The 25,125-nt window shown below is 36.8% G+C and overlaps 1 protein-coding gene across 6 annotated transcripts in view; it reads right to left on the bottom strand.

The window, feature by feature from the left end:
• Positions 1–25,125, bottom strand: part of STXBP5 (syntaxin binding protein 5) — a 180,483-nt gene that overhangs the window by 44,522 nt on the left and 110,836 nt on the right. For 2 of the 6 annotated variants that reach the window (XM_056126394.1, XM_056126392.1), the window contains exons 17-19: positions 19,870–19,995; positions 15,756–15,907; positions 10,276–10,338 (exon numbers count right to left, since the gene is read on the bottom strand). In XM_056126394.1, the coding sequence (XP_055982369.1) occupies positions 10,276–10,338; positions 15,756–15,907; positions 19,870–19,995 (341 nt within the window). Of the gene's footprint in view, positions 1–4,241; positions 4,290–4,389; positions 4,450–10,275; positions 10,342–15,755; positions 15,908–19,869; positions 19,996–25,125 lie in introns of all 6 variants that reach the window. The other 4 variants (XM_056126393.1, XM_056126391.1, XM_056126390.1 and 1 more) reach the window with 3 other exon arrangements.

Consider the following 25,125-nt stretch of genomic DNA (forward strand, 5'->3'; position numbering starts at 1 on the left):
AGACCACCTCGATATAAATCTGCTTGCTGTGTAATCCATAAGAGATATTACTTAAATGCAGTCTCCTCATCTGTAAAACAGGGAGCTAAAGTAACGGGCTCACCAACATTGTTTAAGAGCACTGAATAAGAAATATACATTTATAAAGGGCTGGCACATTGCCTAGAGCATTGCAACTGCAAACTACTTTAGAAAAATAATTACTGTTACCATGACTGTATTGTTGAACAATTAAAGGAACAAATGGTGGGGACTGATTTTCCAGGCTTGGGCTCAGACTTGATTGTTCAAAAGTGATTGGTTAACGTACATCAGCCCTGTTCCAACGTGACACTAATCAAAGCAGTTAATTTCTTTCTCTTTTTCTCTTGGAAGTAAAACCAGGTTTTATTTAGAGAACCTGAGAAAGGGGAGCGAGGGGGTCGGGGAGAGTGAGCACAAGAGGCAACAGAGACGGGGAAGGAGAGAAAGTGATGTGCTTGAGGGAACCAGGTTATCTCCAGAGTGGAGAGGGAATCCCAGTAGCATCCGCATGCCCGCATTGCAGTAGGAAGGCTCTAAGAGAGTACACATGTCAAGATGGGGGAAGGAGGTGCCATTGCATGTGAGGAGCAAGTGCATGGGCTGACACGCATGTAAGCAGGCGACACTTCTGCTCAGGCAGCACATCCGGTGGTAACACATGGCTCCCAGTAGCATAAGTGTCTGAAGCAGTTCACGTCAAATTAGGGAACTTAAGGAATAATAATATTTCAGAGGCAACCTACCCTTCAGCCTTATTCAGTTTCTTTCACAGGTTAATGCTTTCTTTTTACACACTGTAAAACATAGTTTAGGTAATATGGTGACAGTATTATTCACACTTATGACGCCTCACCACTGTCCCTAACTGCTAGTTCCTATCTTAATCCCCTGCCACTCATTTCCCAGTGTGGGGTCACCTCGGTTTTGCAGTCCAAGGTGAAGGGTTTGTTATCCCTTAGATACTTTTAGTTCCTGAATTTTATTCCTTTGTATATCACAGAGAAGTGAGATCATCCTTCCCACAGGGATATTTCTTATGTCTTTCCATGTTAGGGCACCACTTAAGCGTCTAAACTGGAGCTATAATTGGTTTCAGATTGAGGGAGAAGAATCCTCTTAGGAAGTTTCAGGAACTTCAGAACAAGGTTAGTATTAGATATTGGGAACAGACTGAGTTTAGAATGCTCAGAGAGGCGGGCAGGAAGCTTGCTCAAAGGGCTGAAGCACAGGCTTTGCATATGAAAGCCCTAGTTTAATCACCTACATCCTATAATTCCCCTGAGCACCAGGGCACTCCCCAACCACCACAAGGAACCTATCAATAACATTACTGAAGGCTTACTAGCTAAGGGAAAACAGGATTAAAACTGCTAGTAATTTTGAGAACGTGAGCAGTCAATATGAAAAATGTCAACCTTGAGAGAGAGAGAGGGGTAGGTCTTTAAAGATAGAGAACTGTAAGCTCCTTTCAATGTCTCCCTGACATTCTCTATGTTTTACTAATATATTTGATGCTACACTTTATTATAAAACTAGGAGTTAACACAGGGAGCTAAGTGAATGTCACTTTATTACTTTTTACACTGCAAAACCTTTTTGTCTAAAATGGAGTAGTCTTAAAGTGAGTATATTTTGACCTCTAACCACAAAATACTAATTCAAAAGTATGCATACACTCTTCTGTTCACTGCGGCACTTAGTAGAATAGACAGAAGTGGAATAAGAGATGAACAGGTATAGAAACTGCCATGTATTTTTACAACAACAAACAATGCCTCCATAAGAAGATGAAATTTCATAGTTCACTGAACTTGGCTGGAACTGGAGGGTATTAGTGGTAAGCAAAACTAGTCAGAGGAAGGAAAATCATTCAATGATTTCATCTGTGGTATATGGAGAAATAAAACAAGTGAATGGATAGTAGTGAACAACGATGAGTGTAAACCCTATTTTGAATGATGTAATTGATATTACCAAGCAGTTGGGAGAAGCAGAAAGACGTGGATGAGAAATAACATAAAAACAGTCACGAACAGCCTTGGGTACTTGGTGCATAACTTTGTACAACAATCCCATAAATATTAGCTCTATTATACCCAAGTTAGTTAAGTTATAATTAAAATAATGAAAATAAATAGTCTTAATTTTTTTTTCTGAATGAAGGAAAAATTGAGAAAGTGAAATTTTCTGCCATATAATCTGTCATTTAAATCCCAGGTTATAAGTAGAATGTATCCTGGGATTTAAAAAAATATGTACTGAAAAATTCTAACTGAAAATAAACCATACATATCTATGAATATTAATAAGCATACACAACAGTTTTTACAACACTGGTTCCTGAAGGAAAAAAAATTATGTATAACCGTGTATAAATTTAAAAGTTGACTAAGAGTTAATGCTTTTCTAAAATTAGTAATAGAATCTTGCATGACAAAACAAAACCATCACAAAAACACAGAAAGCAAGAGCATTAAAGAGCTATCCTTCAAACAATATTCCCAGTCATAATAAATTTTCTCATTGAAGTCTTTCAAAAAATCAAGTTTAAACATTTCAAGTTACATATTCTACTCAAAACAGATATAATCAGGAAGCTAGTTAATACATTTAACAAAGCAAACAAAACCCCAGGACTAACAATCAGATAAAAATTATTTTTAAAATATTTATCAAGTACTAAGTCTCTTGCAAGCAAGATACCTCTCTTAATTACATTTTTTAAAATTCATTGGTATATTTAAGTAGGTAAGTCCCTTCTACGATTTTATATCCTATGATAGTAGAATAACCTTTAAAGAACTCTTAAAATAGATTATACTATTAAAGGATGTGATTGAAAAAACTATAACGGAAAAACGCTAGTACACAATTAAGGTAATTTAACTGTTACCAACTGCTTCACTTAATATCCCGCAGATACAGAGAGGGAAATGATTGATTCTCCCATAAATGAAAAGCCCTTTGCCCAAGAATAAAACACCATATTTAACAAATGACCAGAGGCACTAACAGCCAACATTAATATGACCAAACAGGGTTCAATTTACAACATGCAACAACAACAAAAAATGAATGGCACTTCTAAAATATTTGAAATTTAATCATATATTAAACTTATCAGTTAAAAAATTAAAAATGTTAAATGTAATTTCAGAGGCCTAAAAATTCTTCCAATTTATACAAGCCAGGTACATGCAGTGAGGAATTTGCTGTAACATAGCAACTATGTAACAGTAAGTTTTAGTTCAAATAAAACTGAATTGAATATATAAAAAATAAATTTATTCTTTCAGTGAAGTGGTATTTTTTTGAGGTTTTATAAATCTCTTAGAAAATATAAATGGTTTTAAATCAGAAAGTCCTAGTCTGATTAAAATCCAAAGTTTGAAATACATTATTTATCCCAATCTAGTCTGAGAACTTTAGGCATGTTTGGGAAGGACATTTATAAAACCAATAAATAAAAATCACTAATTAAAAATACTCTTCATTCACTTACTTTAACACTGGGTAAGAGATCCTTTAAAAAAAAAAAGCCATTTAACCCTTGGGGCGTGTAGATTAAAGAACAAAGAGCCAATCTTTTAGAAAATGATAGGTTTCCTATTTGATCATTGTATAATTGAAACCCAAGCACAAAAATGTGTAAGTCTGCAACTGTACCTCATGATGCCTCACTATTAAAAAATTTTTTAATAAAATAAAAATTAAAAAAAATTAAGGTACTGAACATATGAGAATAAAAAAAAAGAACAACAGAAGAACAAATAACTCTATGATGAAAAATGTTTTACATACAAGAGGCCCAGGTTTAATCAGTGGTGTCACTGGTATGCACCTATGGGAGCAATACCTGAGTACTGAGCTGGGAGGAGCCCCCCAAACAAGAGTTTTTAAAAAAGAACCCGAAAACATAAAATTGTATTACTTATGGCATAAATTGAACCTTGTTTTATTTTTGAAAGGAAGCAAAAATAAATAGTAGAAAAATGTCACACTGTAAGTCAGAGGAAGAGCTGCCACCCCAATTTAACCAATTTTTAATCATTATTGCCCCGATGCGTGTAGAAGAAACACAGCCCAAGAGATTATTGCTCAGCAAAGGATAACGAATTAATATATACAAAATGCAATGCATTAGATAATTTTCTGGTGTGGAGTTAGCATTGCATAGAGCAAGGATTAGGAACAAAATAGAAATTTCTATTTCCTACCTATATCACTGGCTACCATCTTGGAAAACTTTCTGCTTTTGGTCTTCACTGAAAATAATATTTTGATATAAAATGTCAAAATCTAGTCAAAAAACTAAATCAATTTAACATAAATTAAAGAAAATATTTTAAAGTAAATATACTATACCCTTTTCTATAAAATTATTCATTTTTTGTTCATCATCTGAATTGTGTGGTGATGAAGAACCTACACAAATGAAGACAATGAAAGGAACAGACACACAGTCAGTCACAAACACAGGGCTGCTGCAGGGAAAAACACAAACACGGTAATCTGGTAACCTCTGAAACAAGTTCCTACACCACTGGTCACACAGAAAATGTCATCTAAACAGCTAAGAAAAATTCTTATAAACACTATAAGAATAACAATCTTCTTTCAAAGAGAGACCAATCCATAACATGTGTGTGCATATACACAATCACTCTGGTACAGCTTTGCCTAAAATTACAACCAATTGAGAAATTATATCTATGTTAGAAAATAGCTTTATTGGGGGAATGCCCTGCCACAGAGGCAGGGTGGGATGGGGGGAGGCATGGAGGGTGGGAAGGATACTGGGATCAGTGGTGGTCGAGAATGGGCACTGGTGGGTCATTGTATAACTGAAACCCAAGCACAAAAATTTGTAAATCTACAACTGGACCTCATGGTGTTTCACTAATAAAAATCTAAAAAAAAAAAAAGCTTTATCTGATTTTTATATAGACATTAAATGAATTATCAAATAGATTTATCTAGTAATTCTGAAAAAATATTGTACCGTAAAATTTTTAGAGTTAACTTTTGAGATACAGTATTTAACAGCAAATATAAATCTAATAGTTCTGAGATAAGCTTTCCATATGCCAAACACAGTAACAAGAAGTCTTACAATGGAGACATTACTGGGCCCGCTCGAGCAAATCAATGAAGAACAGGAGGACAGTACTACTGTGCTATAGTTTTGAGACATATTTATATTCTATATAAGACTTGAAATTCTAAAGACTATACTTATTCTTTAGATGTGTTTAAATATTTAAATTCAATGAGGTAAATTGTTAACTATAATTTTGTCTGTGATTTGTAATAAGTTTACTTAACATTTTATTTCATAATTAAATTACATTAGCCATAGACTATATAACATAGCTACATGATACATAATATAAACATGGTTATAATGAACTATAATGACTATACTTTTAGAATATGACTATACTTTTAGAATTCTTTAATAATATTTTTATTAAGATTTTTGTTCACTTTCCAGTTTCCGACTTACATAGTAATTCTTTAATTTCTAATGTGACTATTCTATTACAAATGCAATTCTAAGCTGTATTCTACTCAGAGTTCTTTAAACATGGGTTACAACTCCACACAGGTCAGATAGCTTAAAAGTAAGTTTGTTTGCAAATTTTTAAAAATTTGCTACCCGTAAATGTTTGTTATATACCTAAAGACCCAGGTTTCCATAGAATATTTGGGGGTTAAGGAGTCTTGAGAAAATTTAAGAAGTACTGTCTCATCAGATGTCTTTCATCAACAAATATATCTCTACAGCACAAAATTATTTTTTTCACAATATTCTGTTACAAATCACCTTCATGACTTTAAATTCCTATAACTGGAAACTTTCTTTGGATGATGTTAACCATCTAAGACTTTGTATTTTCACATTCCCACAAAAATGATCTTTTCCATTGAACTAAAAAATTGGGCTCCATCTGATTTATCTTTATATCCTTTTTGCACTCGCTGGATTGTCTTGTGTGTGAAAATATGTATCTTTTAATTAAGTTGTTTTGTTTTAGGGTCATGGTCAGAGATTATGGGACCATATGGGGATTCCAGCGATCAAACCTGGGTTGACCATATGCAAAGCGAGAGCCTAACCCCACTGTACGATCTCTCCAGCTCCTTTATATATTTAAAGTTATCACTGTCAGCATGAATACTTATATCTGAGTGACAGACATTTTACTAATAATTATTTTATTCAATATATTTCATGTGTTACTTCTAAATATGAATATAAAAATATCTAGCATTTTCAACATTAAAACAGACAATATGAGTTGTACCTATAAGTAAAAAATTACTTATTTTTTTCTCACTGAAAACACTGATCTCTGTTGTAATTATTTCTGTGAAAACTCACTCCAAAATTGTCCTCAGAATATCCTGTTTGAACACAGCTAATTGCTAAGATTATACAGACATATAAAATGCCTACTACTCTTTGGTTTTCTCTAGAGAATATGTCAATTTTAGAGAAATATGTCAATTTCTAAAGTACTTTTAATTTTGGACGGGGTACAAAAATATTCCAATAGTGAAGCAATGTGAATTCTGTGATAGCACAAATAGCAGAATAAATTTGCTACAGTTAGCAAAATTAACTCTTCATGCTAAATCATAACAGTAAAATTAATTTTTTATTACAGGTAATTTCCTGATTTTTTAATAAATAGGCAAAGCATATGCTCATATTTTCTCAGGATTTTTTTTTTGCTTTTTGGGTCATATCCAGCGATGCACAGGGGTTACTCCTGGCTCTGCGCTCAGGAATTACCCCTGGCGGTACTCAGGGGACCATATGGGATGCTGGGAATTGAACCCAGGTCAGCCGCGTGCAAGGCAAGCGCCTTACCCGCTATGCTATAGCTCCAGCCCCTTTCAGGATATTTTTAACAGGACTTTGATACTGATTATCTTATCTTCTGCACTCACATAAGATTTCAAGGTTTTCCAACAAAGTTTCTTTATCTATAAGCATTATTAAAGTGAATGTACTTAGATTACATTTCCATAATGCATAGACCCTCCTCTTACAATTCATGAGGGTGTCATTTGGACTTCTGCTCATTTTTATACTTTTCCTCTCCCATAAAAATTGCAATTTCTAAAAGCTATACTGATATATTAATTTTGTTATTTTACACTGCATTTAAATATTTCCTTATGTATTTATATGATAACTTGTTTTCTGGCCACACTGGGCAATACTCAGGGGTTACTCTTGGCCCTGTACTGAAAAATAACTCCTGCAGGTGCTCAATACTACTTTCTGTGGTTTTAATTATGTGATCCTCTTGTGCTCTAGAAATTCATGTTAAGCTCATCCCATCCTTTTTTTATTTTGAGAAATATAAATAAGCAGAACTTGCATATATTGGAAGAGGAAAAATTAATTAGTTTTCCTAACACAAGCTAACAAATTTGAAGACAGCTTACAGCTGTGCAAAGAATAAGAAAACTGATCCACAGAAGTTGGTAAAAATGAGTATTAACAATTTTTAAATGAATATGTAGCAAAAAATACAAATAAACATTATAAATAAGTAATAAAAGGATGGGCTGGAGCAATAGCACAGCAGGTAGGGTGTTTGCCTTGCACATGGCTGACCCAGGTTCAATTACTCCATCCCTCTCTGAGAGCCCAGCAAGCTACCGAGAGTATCTTGCCCACATGGCAGAGCCTGGCAAGCTCCCTCAGGGCGTATTCAATATGCCAAAAACAGTAACAACAAGTCTTACAATGGAGATGTTACTGATGCCCTCTCAAGCAAATCAATGAACAGTGGGAGTACAGTGCTAATGAAGAGATAGTTTTCTGAATTTTAGTCTAGTTTTTACTGATACAGTCTCAGTACTATGCATGACTGACTTTTATCCCCTGAAACAGTAGTTTCAGATATTACTACTGTCTACCAAAGTTCAATTTATTTTTTTTATAAAAGCAGCATTCCTGATATGAACTAATGAATGTAACTTTAAGACTCAAAACCTAAAGTAGTTTACATAAGGGTAAAAATTTTCAATTTATCAAGACTTCTGATGTTACAAATTTTCACTCTGCATTTCAATTTTACTGAGAAAAACAAAGTAATAACTAGGGTTATAAATCCCTGCACATTTAAACTATACTACTTTATGTAAGGGCAAAAGAGTACTTTTTATTTGAAAATGTTGAACCATTTTTGTGTTTTGAGAAAGAATTTGGAGGGTCTTTCTGTCTTGTTTTTGTGTGTATACGTATATATGTGCATACACACATATGTATACTTGAAATTAAATATACACGTATACTTTTAGTTTGTTATTCAAAATTGACAGATACAGCTATAAAAAGTTCTCCCTAAGATACAATTATTAATTTATTTTAACTAAATCTTGTTACATTTTATAGTCAATTAACATATAAAATACAATATATAACATGTTCAAATGATCCAATTTGGCTGATAGCCATGACAGACTGGCAATGGCAATAACATAATATTTAGAGAAGTCGAATATATCAAAACAATGATATGTTATTAGAGGAAGAAGGGTAATAATCAAAAGATAACAAAATTCTAAATGCCAAGTTCAGAAATAACTTGGTATAATAATCCTATCCATATTATGTATTCAAACTTATTCTACCAATGCTCAGACTTAATATTAGGTGCCAATTATGTGAGTTTTGATTATTTCTCCATATGCTTTATTAGCTTACTGAGTGAATTTAAATATAAAATTTAAGAAAAACAGGAGGTGAACTTATTTTAAGAAATGATTACCTTGTGCAGTAAATTGCGGGAACATGTAATTAAAAAAAAGCATCTAGCTCTAATAAAATGCTAAATAGAAATAGAGAAAAAGCAAAATGTATCTGTCAATAATTCTCATTCTTATAACTACTTGATGCAACTGAAGTAGTTATGGAAGGATAAAAATCTAAGAACACTGTAGTTTATGCTAAGAACCAATTTGCAGTAGAAAGCTGATGAAAATTCTAAGCCAGATAAGTTATGAAAAACTAATTAAAAATTTTTTTTAACTGGAGGGAGCAAATCATTTGAGGAGCAAATTTTTATTGTATGTTGGGGGAAAATTGAGCCATACCAGCAGTGTTCAGTGTTTACTCCTGGCTCTGTGCTCAAGGATTATTACTCCTGCTGGTGCTCAGGGACTAGATAAGGTTCCAGGGATCAAACCCTGTGGCTGATTAGTCCCAATGAAGAAAAACAAGTTGATATCCTGCATCCAGTGGGTCAGTCAGAAAGAATGAGACAGACAGGGAGGCTAGTCCAGGTATTGAACTGACTTAAACAGACCAGGCAAAGGGCTCTTTGGCCTTTCATTAAGTTCAAACTCCGTATCTCTCCCCCATGGCACCTATGCTACCTGTGATGTGTTAATACAAAGAACAAAGAAGCACTGTTAGTGCAGCTGTAGCACCAGGTGTGGGTAGATAAGCAAAGGTCCTGAGGTGGAGGGAAAGCTCTGTTCCATCTGGCAGACCTTTCTCTGCAAGGCCGTCTATCGCAGGGCTTCTGGCCGGTTCTCTCCCTGACTGAGTGTGCCCTGAGTCAGGGCCTATATTTAAAGGGCAATTTCCCACAGAACCAGGGCTGAGCACACATAAGTCAACTCTGGCCTCCTGCAGTTAATTTTTTTTAAGCCAACTTTATTCACAAATGGGCAAAACTCAATCTGCTAAAAAGTGATAAATGTAGGATCCTTTTAGTCTTAAGGAGACTCCAAAGATAATGGAAAGCAATGATCCTTTGAAATATCTCCATGCGGCTCATCTGAAGTATTTACAGATAAGAAAAGAGACCAGGCTTAAGATTTTTAAAAAATTCCATTAGTTACTACTTGATCAAAATCAAATCTGAGTCATCAACAATTAAACTTCTATCGACAGTCACCATGAGGTTGTAAGTATTGACACTTTAAAGATTAGGAAGGTTTATTTTATGAGACGATGGTGGAATGGCTAAAACAATGGTAGATGACTACATGTCTGACCCAGTGGTTCCTCCTCCCATATAAATACTAGGAAAAAATGTTCAGTTACAAGATTTTTAAACAGATCAAAGCAGTGGATATTTATTGCCCTTAATTCAATATATAGTTGTCCAATAATAAACATGTGACAAACATTTCCTACACAGATACTTTAAATGAGTATCTAGAAATGCCATATGGGATTTTGTAGGGTCATAACCACTAACAAAACAAAAAACAAGTTACCAGAAGTTGGAGATTTGCAGCGATCCTCTGGGACTACAGCCCCTTCACTGATATCACAGAGACCTGCTGTAAGAAACAAAGGCAAGAACTGATCACAACACAAAATTACGCAGTTTCACCTCCCATTTTAGAGTACCCTTTTAACTGTCGCTTTAAAAACAGAGCAGAATATCACACTATATGGCAATCATATTGGAATCCCAAAGAGACAATTTGCTACTATTCAAAAACATCAGAAATAATGTTTAAAATTCGTCATTTGAGAGGCTGAGAAAGGACGAGGGTTAAGGCACTTGCCTTGTATGCCGCTGATCCCAGTTTGATCCCCGGTCCCCTTGAGCACTGCAGGATATAGCCCAACAATATATTCCACACCACCATGAGATGCAGTGATATAAAAAAATGTGATATATATATTTCTTCTTGTATATCTCAGGGATAATCCTAGGCAATAAGTTGGTGATTTTTATGTCATCAAAACACCAACTCCACTGATTTCTCCTATATAGGCCTCAAATAACTCTCTCAAATATTCTGAATAATAATGAAGTAGATATTTTGTGACACCAATTTTGCAATATTCAATTTATTATATATTACTTATAGTGTGGGGCTGGAGCGATAGTACAGTGGTAGGGCGTTTGCCTTGAGCGCAGCCAGCCTGGTTAGATTCCTCTGCCCCTCTCGGAGAGCCCGGCAAGCTACCGAGAGTATCTCATCCACACAGCAAATCCTGGCAAGCTACCGTGACGTATTCAATATGTCAAACACAGTAACAAGAAGTCCCAAAATGGAGACGTTACTGGGCCCGCTCCAGCAAATTGATGAACAACGAGAGGACAGTTTGTTTGTTACTTATAATGTTATATCTCTTAATATTGTATCACCAACACTTTTTAAAGAGCTCTAAATATATTCTTTCATAGATATTAATACTTTTTGTAAAGTAAATCTAATTGATACCCTGGTTTCTTATGCTTAGGTATCTTATGCTTCAGACTGAAAGTAAAAAATAAATAAATAAAATGTCAAATGCAAAGCAAAAAATCCTACAAAGTCTTCTGACTAAGGTGGACAAGAGGCAATAAGTTGTATGTCTATAATTTATAGGAAGTTGGGTATCATGTTGGTATAGCCAGTACTGTTTTTATATTCCTTCAGTAAAAGCCAGGCTATTGCAATCTTGAGTTACTATGAAAGATTTTATAGTCATGTTCCAGAAAACACTGAGTATGAACTTGCTTCCAGAAAACTTATAAGAAGTGTTTCCTATTCTGAACTACATATATTATTGCCTTCATTGGATATGAAGTCTATTTTTCCTTTTTAATTTTCATAGCACAATGTGCCTAGTACTTAATACAAATGCCAATTTTGACAAGTCTTTGGCATTTTTGTCAGCTGCTACCATATATTGTAAAAATGTGTACTCTGGTGTAATTCTATAGTCTCAGAAGAAGCAATTAGGAAACCAGATTAAAGGAAGGGATGAAAATGAATTTATTTAGATGTTGACTTAATGAAGTAGCTAAAACTCTTTTTAGCTAAAACTAATACTTTCCATTTGACACAGGGAAATGCCCAAGTCAACTCAATGGTGTGTGGACACATCTGGCATATGACTAAGGCATACATCTGGGTCTAGTCGTATTTCCTCTTCTTACACCTCCCTGCCCACCTCACTTTCTCTGCTCCAGTCTCACTTCTCACTATACTTTAAACTCACTAGTTGTGCTTTTTCAAATACCTAACATTTGTTCTTCTCTTACCTTTCTTAGGCATCCATAAAAAAATCTGCTTATAAGTTTTACACAAAAGTATCTTGATATTCCACTTAAAATGAAATATCCCTATTAATGACATTTAAAATATCTCTTTTTTACTTAGCACTATTATGCTATTTATTATATATTATCTTTTTATCACTTTTTTTTTAGTAGACTGTGAATTCTATGAAAACTGATTTGGTAGGAACGGAAATATCTGTATAACTGAATGGACATTCATGAAAGAAAGAGTGCTTTTGTTGTTATATTCCTTTCACCAAATATTCATAACATCAGTTATCTAGTCTATGCCCAAGTGTATCCCAGTCCAATTAGCTAGCTAGTAATAATATTATTAGTGCTTACTGCGTACCTACTACTCATCTAAATACCTGACTCATCTAACCCTCATTGAAGCAAAAGAGGAAGATGGTAATATCCTCAATTTGCAGAAGAAGAAAGTGAACAACTGAGATTTAAGTTATTTTAGTCAATGACAAAGTACTAGGTCTAAAGACAGTCAACTTCATACATGTATCACTGACACTGTACAAGTCAAAAGTTCCTGTTTACATTGAGGAAAAATCTGGGTTTTTCTAACTGTTTTCAAAATGAGGAGGAAGCATAACATTAAAAACTCACAGTATCCCACAAATCTCACATTAATATATTTAACATCTATAACACATAATTGACATGCAAAACTTGTTACCACTAGCAAAAGAACCATGTGAACACTAACCTTGTTCCAGTCATAAGGGGGCGGGGGTCATTTCATTAACAATGAAGCTAACTTTCTGAGGGAATAGCAATAACCTTTTAGAGATTAGCACCCTACACAGTATCTTCCTTCATTTCACTCACAGTAAAGAGGGCTGAGGCTTATTTATATTTAATTCTGCCTGAATTAAAGACTCAGAGCATGTCCACACGAATGAATATTCATGTAAACATCCACAAAGCCAGTTTTCTGTTCACTATAGATGTAATCAATCTTTATAATTTCATCACAGATCTAAAAATTGCTGTTTGATTTGGGACCCAGTGGTACTCAGGGAATCACTCTTGGTGGGCCTTGGGCGACCAGATGTGGTGCCAAAGAAAGAACCCGGGTCAGCTGTTTGCAAGGCAAGCATCTAATCTGCTAACAATACTTCTCTGGCTTGGAGAATAAACATTTATCATGACAAACTTCATTTCCTTTAAGTTTATGACACCTATTAATAAATTCCCTTATGGATTTTTACTATGACATCAAAATGTAGTTACCCCTTAAATAGGGGTATAATTTTTGATAAATAAACCTTCATTTTCAACTATTCAAATATAATACTTAGTTTACTCACTGGGCTGGAGCGATAGTATAGTGGGTAGGGCGTTTGCCTTGCATGCAGTCAACATGGCCAACCCGAGTTCAATTCCTCCGCCCCTCTCGAAGAGCCCGGCAAGCTACCAAGAGTATCTCACCCGCATGGCAAAGCCTGGCAAGCTACCCGTGACATATTCGATACGCCAAACACAGTAACAAGTTTCACAATGTTACTAGGCTGGAGCAATAGCACAGCGGTAGGGCGTTCGCCTTACAAGCGGCCAACATGGCCGACCCGAGTTCGATTCCTCCGCCCCTCTCGGAGAGTCCGGCAAGCTACCGAGAGTATTCGATATGCCAGACACAGTAACAACAAAGTCTCCAATGGAGACGTTACTGGGCCCGCTCGAGCAAATCGACGATCAACGGGAGTGCCTTTACCTTTACCTTTACTAGGCCCACTCGAGCAAATCAATGAACAACAGGAGGATAGTGAGAGTGATAGTGATAGTTTACTCAGTAAATGCATTTATATTACATATTAAAATATATTTAAAATACATAAAATATAATTTCTAAATTATAACTCGAACAATTACAAATATTGCCCTAGTGATGCCCGAGCACCACAGGATGTGGTTCTGGCTCCGCTAGAAACTTTGGGTAGGACCCCACAACAATTCCCGTAACAATGAAATCAAACTGGAAAAATAATTTTTACTCTCCTGGTAAAATTGGTCTCTATTTTTGGATAAATTTAGATATTTGGTTTCTAGCAATTTATATATACTACAATGAGGAATTGAGGAAGGAAAGCAATGAACTAATTTTAGAAGGCGTAAGAACTATACCAGAGGGTTTTTTTGGTAAAATTGTTGCAAGTATTTACTTCCCCCCCATACCAAATGACTATCTATCACAACCACATTTTAGCTTTCTAACTCAAAAGAAGCTGAGTTGGAAAATAAGTACTTTAATGCCTCTTTCCATATATACATATATATTATCAGATGAATTTAAACAGTATATATATATTATTTTAGATATGGAATATTTATAAGATCTTTTAAAACCAAATAAAACATATTTTTATAGACAACAAAGATGACATTCCTGACATAGAATACATAACTTACTTAAAAAAGAAGAATGAAGCTTTTTCATGAATTCAGAATGTAAGCTAGAAAGGCCGCACATGCAAGAACTCACATTCAGCAAACCTTAAGGAAGCAATGAAAAGCCAAAGAGAAATAAAAGACAGACACTAGAGTGGTATGACTGGGACAATAATTCTGTCACACGATAAAATCAAAACGTTCACACGCATACATACACACACAACAGAATAGAAAACAATAGTCGGACACAAGCTGCTGTGATTGTAAGTGCTATACTGTAACTCATTTTTCTCCTCATGAATTGCCATGTTAGTCAATTTTGGATTGCCAGAAATGAAATTTAAAATCTCAGGGACAATTTTAACTCCTACGCATTGAATTAGGAAACGTAAATCAGAATTTCCCAGGGATCTACTGCCAATGGCATTCTGGAAAGGAGCTCAATCTTCCCAGGATAGGGCTGCTCCTTGGGTCTGTTTCAGCTGGGCAGGTGATGGGGAGCCTGGGGGCCACAGATCAGTTATAGTTGGGACTTTGGTAATCAGACATCAAATACACTTCTTCTCTGTGCCACAAAATTTTTTAAAAAATGAAAAAAAAGGAAAAATGGGAAAAATGGTATAAGCCACTAACTACACTGCATTTCATAAGATACTAATATAGAACTTAGAAGCAATTATCTTATAAAATAAAATAATATTATAAACAGATCACTTTTTTGTCGCAGGGCACACCCAACTATATGCTCAGAAATCGCTCCAGGCAAGGCTCAGGGGACCTTCAGGAGTGCCAGGGACTGAACTGGGGTCAGCATCTGCAAGGTAAATGCCTCACTCACTATACTATCTCTTGGCCGTATAAAGAATATTCTTAATGATTTGGGTTTGTATTGTATCTGAGGGAACTATAATTCCTCAAAATTCAGATTTCATTTTATGTGGAAATTTATTACTTTGAATTAAGTAACTGAAACAATGAATTATTGGTCTTCAGTATCAAACACAGAGACATATTTCTTGTGTTAATGAGAGAAATTTTCAAAAAGTTGACATCGTTCTTTTTCCAATGTTACTTAAAATCCTAAAGCATAAAAACAGAAGGAAAAACAATCTAAGACAAAAACTGACTAATTTTAACTAGTTTTTTTATTATATATAGCCACATACACATATATACACACAGACATAAAGCACGTGCGTGCAAACACACACAAACACACATACACTAGACCAGACAAGCTATTTACCTAACTGATAGAATGAATTTAACTTTTTTTTTTCTTTTTACCTCCTGAAGGCTGTCGAGATTTCCGAGGGGACCGAGGTTCTCTCCGATACGGATCATTGGAGCCATATAACTCAATAGTGCCCAGATTGAGGAGTACAGCTTTCTGGAGGTAGTCTACTAGAGCAATGCCATTACAATTGCCAAAAACGACCCTGGAAACAATAAATAACAATATCTTAGCACAGGTAATTACAAGTAAATGTGTTGTAATCTATAAAAATCGAAGAGGGATGGTGCAGGATAACAATGGGTTTGTCCTTTCGGCCTTCAGAGATTACTCTGGATTACGAGGAGATGTGTTTAAGGGCGGGATCCCATTCAGGGTGTGTTGCTTTCTTCTTTCCACTTAAATAGTTGTAGTAAATCTACTTCTAATTTTTCTAGCAATATCATTCTGTATGAGCACAGTAAGAGATATATCAAACTTAAATTTTGGTTCTTCCTGAGGACCTCTTACCATAGTCCTCAGGCCAGGTTAGTCTTCCTAACCCCAGCAGGGTCCTAGTCTCATCGTTACTTTTTGATCATGACAGCATTTGTCTATGGACTGGTCCATTTCGATGCCAGGGTAGCTCACAGCTTGCCGTGAGTCCATTCAGTCCCTCGTCGGGATCCTGCTTTTGGAGTGCTAGGAACTAAGAGCAACTGAGTCGAGAGCAGATGCCCAGGAGTAAATATTATTGGAGTTAATCAACTCCTCCCAAGTTACAAAGCATAATATTAACTGTCTTCCTGTGTCCATACAGAAAAGACATTGCTTTAAGGTAAACTAAGTTCCCTGCGGCAAGGCTGAAAGGACAAACCCACTGATATCCTAGATCATGGGTCTTTCCAAAAATTCTTCTTTAAAACAAGCGAGTGTCACAGGAGTGGAAATATAAGCTACACAGGCCGCCCCAAGAAAGTGTGCGGATCTTCTGCAGACAAGAACTAAACTTCAACATCCTACAAAGCCTTTTGGAATAGGAGCTGAAACATCATCAGTGACCGACTTGAGTGTCCCGACACTAGGCAATCTCACATTTCTTTCCTTCCTTTCCCTCTCTCCTTTCTCCTCTCTTTCCTTTCCCCTCCCCTCTGCTTTTTCCTCCTCTCCCTCTCTCCTCCCCTCCCCCCGCCCCACTTCTCTAGTGAAACAGAGACTAACACTTTGGGAAATTTTTAGTGATCCCTGCAGTCAACGATAAATAGTAGAAAGCATAATTTTGAAAAATTATTATTCTCCCATTTTTAATTGAATCACCATGAACTGCAAAATTATTCATGACTGACTTTCAGATATAATGTTCAAGTAGCAATTCCTTCACAGTGTCCACTTTCCTCCAGCAATGCCCCCGTTTCTCTCCTATGTCCCATCCTGATTCTATGGTAGGCACATTTTTATTTTTCCTCCCCCGACCCTTTTAAAGCGCTGTAGTTTCAAAATACTGTTGCTGAGATGGTATCATGCATATCACTTATACCTCATTTTGATACCCAGCTCCCACCCAGAGTGACCACTTCACTCTGTGATTTTGTAGTGGTCCCTTCCCTGCTCTCCCTGCACTGTGGCAAACTTCCTTGAAAAAAAGGACCAGTTCTCTTAATAAAGAGAAATGTCCATTGTCACTGGGCAGTAGTTATTCCTCTACTATATTTCTTTATATCCCACAAATGAGTGATATCCTTCTGTGACTTTCGCTCCGACCCATTTCACTCAAAAAAGTTGATACCTTCCAGATCCATGCAAGTATTAGAAAATTTTACGACTTCATCTTATCTAATGGACGCATAGTATTCCACTGTATATATGTACCACAGCTTATTTATACAGTTATCTATTCTTGGGCACTTGGGTTCTTTCCACATTTTGCCTCATGTGAATAATGCAGCAATGACATAGGAGTGAAGATGCCTTTTCTGCATTTTTGGGGGGACACTTAGGGTATAATATTCCTAGAAGTAGAGTTGCAAGGCCATATGGAAGCTCAATTCTTAGGTTTAGTCAGCATTCCCACCAGTATTTGAATGAGGATGCCTCCTTGTTCACATCCTTGCCGATACTGGTTGCTGTTCTCTGTGATGAGTGCGAGGTTTGCTTCATAAAAGATGTCTGGTAATCTCTTCTACAAGAGCTTAATGTCTCTAGGGTGAGATACAACAATCTTCACACATTTTCCTCTAAGGAAACTCTTTGGGATCATTTTAACACATTATTCATAAGCCATACAAAATAAATGATTTAGGACCTGTTTTGGGAGCACGTTTGAGTTGTGGTGGGAAAATCTGATATTAACGGCGTTGGGAAGGTGTTATGGTGGTGGGATTGGTAATGGAATATTGAATGTAATAAATTATTGTGTAAAAATTTATAAAAATAAAATTGAGGAGAGAAAAATAAGACATCTAGGTGGATTTCTGTCTTTTCAACTTTAAGAGCCTGAAAATAATTAGCAGTAGCTCTTCTTTAAAGGTCTGAAAGAACTCACTAGTGATTTCATCTGGGCTTGAGCTTTTGTTTTGGGGAGACTTTTCATTTTAATTTCTTTGATAGTGACAAGTCGGTTCATATAGTCTATATCCTCTTGGTTCGGCCTTGGGAAGTCATAGGATTTCAAGAATTTATGCACTTCTAGATTCTCTAGTTTTCTGGCATACAGATTTTCAAAGTAATCTTGATGATACTTCGAATTTTGGTGTGATTTCTCCCCTTTCATTTCTGATTTGATTTATAAGGATTGTCTCCCTGTGAGTCTTGCTATTAATTTACTGATTTTATTTTTTGCTTTGATTTTTATTTGGGGCCACATCAAGCTGCCTTCAGGGCTTACTCCTGGCTTTGTGGGGATGGGGGATGGGAATCAAACCCGAGTGACCATATGCAAGGTGGCCAAACACCCTCTCATTTGTATTATTACACTGGCTTCAACAATCTTGTTTATTTTTTCAAAGAACCAGTTCTAATTTTTGTTAACCTTTTGATCTTTTTAAAATTCCAATTCATTAGTTTCTGTTCCAAAGTTTTATTATTTCTTCATTTTGTCTGCTTTGGGATCCTTTTGTTGGTCATATTCCAGTTTAAGCTGTACATTCAAGTTATTTTTATGGGCTAATTCTTCCTTCTAGATGAATGCTTGCATAGCTATGGACTTTCCTTTTAACACTGCTTTTGCTGTGTCTCATTAAGTTCTGGCAGCTCAAGTACTCATTCTTGTTTATTTCCAAGAATCTTTTGATTTCCTGTCTGACCCACTGGCTTGTTCAGTAGCACGCTATTTAATTTCCAGGTGTTTGCATTTCTGTTTGTAATTAATTTCTACTTTCATTATATCACGGTTTTAGAAGATCATTGGTACAATCTCTATCCTCTTGATTGTGTGGATGTATTGTGGCCCAGAATGTGGTCTATCTTGGAGAATGTTCCATGTGCATTGAAAAAGAATGTGTATTTAGATTTTTAGGAATGAAAGACACTCCCCCTCCACCCCCCAACACACACACACACACACAAAACCCATCTCTTCCATTTCTTCCTTCAAAGTCAGTAATTCCTTGTTGAGTTTCCCCTGCTGGTTTACTTTATGGTTATGAACAGCAAAGTATTAAGAGGGAAAAAGATTTGTGTTCTTACATTGTAAGGCAGCAAAGAAATGATACCAAGGAAGACCGGCCTGTCTGAGTCTACCTCTCATACAGTAATGTTTATTTTCATTACCTTTATTTTGCAGTGTAAGGGAATGAACTAAGGTTCTCATACGGGTGAGGAATACATGCCACCACTAACCCATGCCAACAGCCCCCAAAGTGCTACACTTTAGATACAAAACTTTTAAGTTTAACAGGTTATCATAGAAATTACATATAATATTTAATGTCCTTGACTTTAAAATTTATCTGAAATAATTAATTGTCCCATGAAATATTTAATCTTATATCAGAAAGCAGCATAAATATACCCAGAGTAAATTATTCAGAACAGAGTTATGTCCCAAATAAACACTGAATACGGTATGAAATTAAATTTACGCAACCACTTTTTAAGTGATGTTGCGTAATGAAAGAGATCCTTTTGCCTACTTTTAAGAAGTATGAGACACTTGGAAGAGAAAGGAAGAGAAACACAAAAAATACTTACAGCCCATAGGAAGAATTGACTGCCAGGCTGGTTATTTGCTGCGGTGGTTCTCCGCTCACCCAAACCAACTGAATAACTAGTTCTGTCTGATAACCTGGAGACTGCTTAAGTGGTGAACTTCTAACTCTATAAAAAAAAGGAAGAACATGTTACTCTTTCACTCATCTCCAATTACCTTGTTGCCATTATAATAATAGGCATACCTAACTAAATAAAAATAACTTTACATATGAAATTGTGTGATATATAAAATACAAAAATCAGAACCCTCTGGAAACAAACATTCAATCAGGTTCAAGATAAAATATATACAAGTGTTCCACCAAAAGAGAAAAATCTTAAATTCCACTTATAGCGGGGATAGGGGACAAAGGGAAAAAGAGAGGTGGATGGAAGGGGTTGGGTAAAATGAAAGAAACAGCAGCCTAGGACTTCACAAAAGAATAAAAGAAGACTGAAGAAGAAAGTGCTTAAGGCTGGGGGAGAGCTCAAGGGAGGGGGCACGTGCCTGGAATGGTTACGGTGCTCTGACGTGGCTCCCCGAGCACCACATGCCAAGCAAGGTGCCCAGCATCACAGTGCCAGGATCACCACATGCTTCGGGGGCCAGCATCACTGCGAGTACCACTATCAACAAATTAGCTAAATATTAGCTAAACCAAGTGAAGAGCAATTTATTTGTATAAGCACTTTACAAAAACAAAAATCTACTTTGAGGGAGCCCAGAATGTGGTTCATGTGGATGTCAGGGAATTTGCCTCGTTTGTGTGTTGTCGGGCCCTGGATTCAGTTCCAGAACAGAGTGGTCTTTCTTAAGCTCTGGGAACAGCTCTCAGGCTGGGAGTGGCCCGAGTGCTACAGGCCTGTCACCTCCTCTTGCCTGCCCTCCCCCAAAACACCTAAGTGGAGTTGACAGATTATTTATTGCACAGAGTCCTTCCCTGTAACTGCTGAACTATGCTTAAAAAATACTGCTTTTACAAAACTGCAAACAAGGTAACAGAGTGGAAAACCTGTATTCCAAGATTAATAAATGTGTCAGTATGATCAGAGTGGAAGGTATACAGTAAGTAACACTGACAAATCAGAATACCAAGGTAGACCAGAGTAATACTCTGGAAGGTCTTCAAGTTCTTGCTACAAATGCTGGCAAAAGGAACTCTGAGCTTCTGAAACCAGAGTCACAGCCTGGCGGTCTTCTGGTCTACATTCTAGGAATATCACCACCTAGCTACTGTCTGAGGAGTTGGGATTACCAACGAAAGTGCTTTTGGGGGGACTGGAGAGAAAGTACCTGGGATAAAGCACTTGTATTCCACGCAGCAGACTCCAGTTTGATTCTTGGCACTGCAGATGCACCACTAGCTGTGAGCTCTAAACACAGGGCCAGGGGGAATCCCTGAGCACAGGACAAGGAGTAAGCCCTGAGCATCGCTAGGTGTGGTCCTAAATACTGCCCCTTTCAACCACAGTGCTTTGTTAACGGCCAAATTATGGAAAAGAGTAATACTTTAAAGGCATAAAAAAGTTGTCTGAAAGACACAAGATGTAGAATGAGATCATTAAGAAGATGTAGAATGAGATCATTAAGAAGTTCCTGTGACAATTCTAATTGAAATAATAAAAAAATATTTATGAAGAATCAAAGATGGAAAGTTCCATGAAGGGAGAAATCTGACAATTACTTTAAAGACTTGAGGACACAAAGGCCTCAACATTTACTGAATGAATAATCTTGGAGCTCATTAGAAATAAAGGGGTAAAAAAGACAGTATTTCTAAGTTTAAAAAACAAAAACAAAAAAGGGTTGTCAAGCCTGGAGTGACAGTACCTCAGGCGTGATGTTTTCCTTGTACAAAGCCGACCCAGGCTTGATCCCCAGAACCCAATATGGTCCCCCAAGCTGCCAGGAGTGATCCCTGAGCAGAGTCAGGAGTAATCCTAGAGCACAGCCAGTTGTGTCCCACTCTCTCCAGAACTGATGTTACCAGGTCAGGGGAAGGAAGAAGGAAAATGGAGTCAGAAGGGATAAGGTGGCCCAGAAGTGACACAGGAACATTGGGGGTTGGGAACATTGGTGGTGGTGTATAGTAACATTGCAGCCCAGAACACAAACACCAAGGACATATTATCTCAATCATAATAACATAAAATAAAAAATATTTTTCTTAGCAAACTCACAAGACTTTTGAAAAATAAAAGTGTGTTGGTAATCCATGCCACATTTAAAAAGATGGATAACTTTGCAAGTGAATAATCACATAAAATGAAAAATTTTTTTTAACAGACTCATAAGACTAAAAAAAAAACCTGTGTTTGCTAATTCATAGCACATTTGAGGAGATGGTAAAGTTTCCAAGTGAACTTACTCAACAAACATTTAAATATGTCTCAAATCCCACTTACATGGAAAGACCACACAGAATTTTATTAGTCACTTTTATTACTGTAAGCATAGTATTAGAGGGAATAAAGGAGCTATTTATGAGAGGATACTTTCTAAGAAATGATGACTTAGCTATAATACCAGTCCTAAGTGTACCGGTAAACTTGAATTCGGAACAGAAATATTTTTAAAGGAGCAGTTTTTATCTTTGTGACGACTCTTACTCTCCAAAGAAGACAAACCTACCGTGACTTTTTTAAAAAATCTTTATTACAGACTCTGTCTAACCCATCCAGAGCCTGGTTACTTCAGACGGTCCTGCACCTCCCGCCTGCCCGCAGGTCGTATGAAAGAAGGGCAGAGGACTGGCTCCGTATGGTTTCCCCTGACCTCGAACTCAGACGTCAGTCACAGACACAGTTCCTTCTAGGGAAGAAGACCGGAATGCCTGACCTTTTGCCAACTGATGTTCCGGACTCACTCTCGGTAAGAAAAGAATCACAGGGCTGCCTAAACCAGAGGGACCGGCAGGAATCCTGCGGGGCGGGACTGCTGCCTGAACTCAATTAGAGGCGCCTCTGCCCAGCCAGGGTCAAACAGCAGTAAATTACAACCGCACGCTGGCTGTGCGGGACTTTGAACCGGCGCGGGGCAACCTGCACTGAGGAACTGCAGGAGTGCATCTCGAGAGACAGAAATAAAGACAGAGTGGCATTTCATCTCCCCCAGACGCAGCCTCTGCTGGCAGAGCCTCGGAGTGCGAGCTTGGAGTGCGAGCACGCTATTTTCTATCCAGCCTCCTTCTGGCACACTGAATGTACGTTTAAGATTAGATCCTTCAAGGAGGAACATGCATTTCGGGATAATTTTAGACGCGCATATATGGGCCCGTTTAAGTCTTGAGAGGCAAAGACAAAGAACTCAAGAAATTCTCTAGTATTAAAAAAAAAAGTTCTTCAAACAAAAATAAGTGGACAAGATCTGCTGTAAAACGCCAACTGGTTAAGATTTAGGAAATACAGCAAGAAGTGACAAAGTTTCTAAATCTCTGCGTAGGTTTTTTGACTGTTTTGGGGGGAGGTCAGGGTAGGGGACGCATTCTGATGCTGCTTAGGGGACACTCCCGGTTCTGTGCTCTGGGATCTCTCCAGACGGAACCTGGGCCTCCTACATGTGAAGCAGTGCTCATACCACAGTGCTCTTTCTGGTCCTTATGTACGCCACAGTTTTATGAAGTTGTCATTTTAACGGTTTTCACATTTGCAAATTAATTTGTTTCCTTCTTAAAGGTAAGGGGTTAAGTCTTTATTAATAATCTTCATAATTTGCACATATGCTATTGGGGAGGGTATCCATGGTGGTACTCAGGGTTTACTCCTCGTTTTGTGCTCCATGGCCATGCCTAGAAGTGGTCAAGGAACCATATTTAGTGCTAGGGATCGAACCCAGGTCAGCTGTGTGCAAAGGCAGGTGTCATACTCACTGTACTACCTCTCTGGCCTTTGTACAAATGTTTTTAATATCAAAATCTGTTTAGAAGCTTTGGAATTTCAAAATGATGATCTTTTTGGATAAAAAAAAACATGCAAAAAACACAAATGCCTTGAATAAAATGTAAAACGTCACTGGTAAAAGATAACATTTTAAAGCATTCTTTGGAAACAATTATGCACAAAATCATCAACCTCAGTTTTAGGCTGGAGCAAAAGTCTTCCTACATTGCGTAGGAAGCTTGTCTTGCATGTGGCCAACCCAGGTTTGATGCCTGGCACCCCATCTGTTCTCCTGAGCACTGCCAGGGAGTGATCCCTGAGCACAGAGCCAGGAGTTAATCCTGAGCAACGCCAGGTGTGGCCCAAAACCAAACAAGCAAACATCTCAGTTTTCATTATTTTAATTCGCAGATAGCAGAGAGGAAAAAGGGAGGGAGGCAGAAACTTGAGAGTATAAGAGATGGGAAGAGAAGAGGCGAAAAGCAAAAGAAACCTGGTGCATCGGACAGAAACTGCTGCTTACAACTTAACAAGGCAGGTGAGACTGGAGTTTCTCTTCCTTGATGCCATCAACATTTGAAGCTTTGCATGCGGACTGTGCTGGGAACTGGATGATATTTAGCATCATCCCTGGTCCCTACTAGGTGATGCTACACAGTAAAAGCCGGCAGCAGACTGCTGTGATGACTAAAGTATGTCAGATAAATTATGAGACAAAAAAATCATTTCTATTTGAGAGGCAGCGGAAACATACATTCTCAAATCTGTGTAGATATATGAAGACTTCCAAGTCCACACTTTTGAACTTCTAGGTATTAAAAAAATCAATCAACCTTATCTTTAAGATGAATGCACTTTTTATTATATGGCATCCTCTACAACTGTCAAGCTATTAATCAATAGAAGAGATTCTAGAAAATCTGAAGCAAAAGAACACAAAATCTGGTTCTTAGGAAAATTTTCTTACCACCCAACTTCAACCTACTACAGTCTGGATTTTGCCCCCACTGAATCTCTTTGTTACACTCCATAACCACTCCTCAGTCAATGGTAAAACTGACTTCTTTGTAACTGCAGTACATTTCCCCCAGTCTTAAAAATTAACCACTCAATAATAAAATTAAGAAGAAAAATAAACTTAAATTGCTTTATATAAAGTATTCAAATCTTGTATGCTGCAATAACAGTACTAAATAGATACATTCATGATAGAGAACATTCAGAAAAAGACTAAAAAACATTAATTATAAAATTACTGTATCCATGAACACAAACCAAAAAACCCCCAAATTTTCAGAGTAGTAGAAAGCAGTTTAAACACGTTTCATTCACATGTAAAGTAGACTAAACTAGAACAACGAACTTTAAAGAACATCT

The sequence above is a fragment of the Sorex fumeus genome, unplaced genomic scaffold (assembly GCF_029834395.1).
Source record: "Sorex fumeus unplaced genomic scaffold, SorFum_2.1 ptg000061l, whole genome shotgun sequence".
Classification (NCBI taxonomy): Eukaryota; Metazoa; Chordata; class Mammalia; order Eulipotyphla; family Soricidae; genus Sorex; species Sorex fumeus.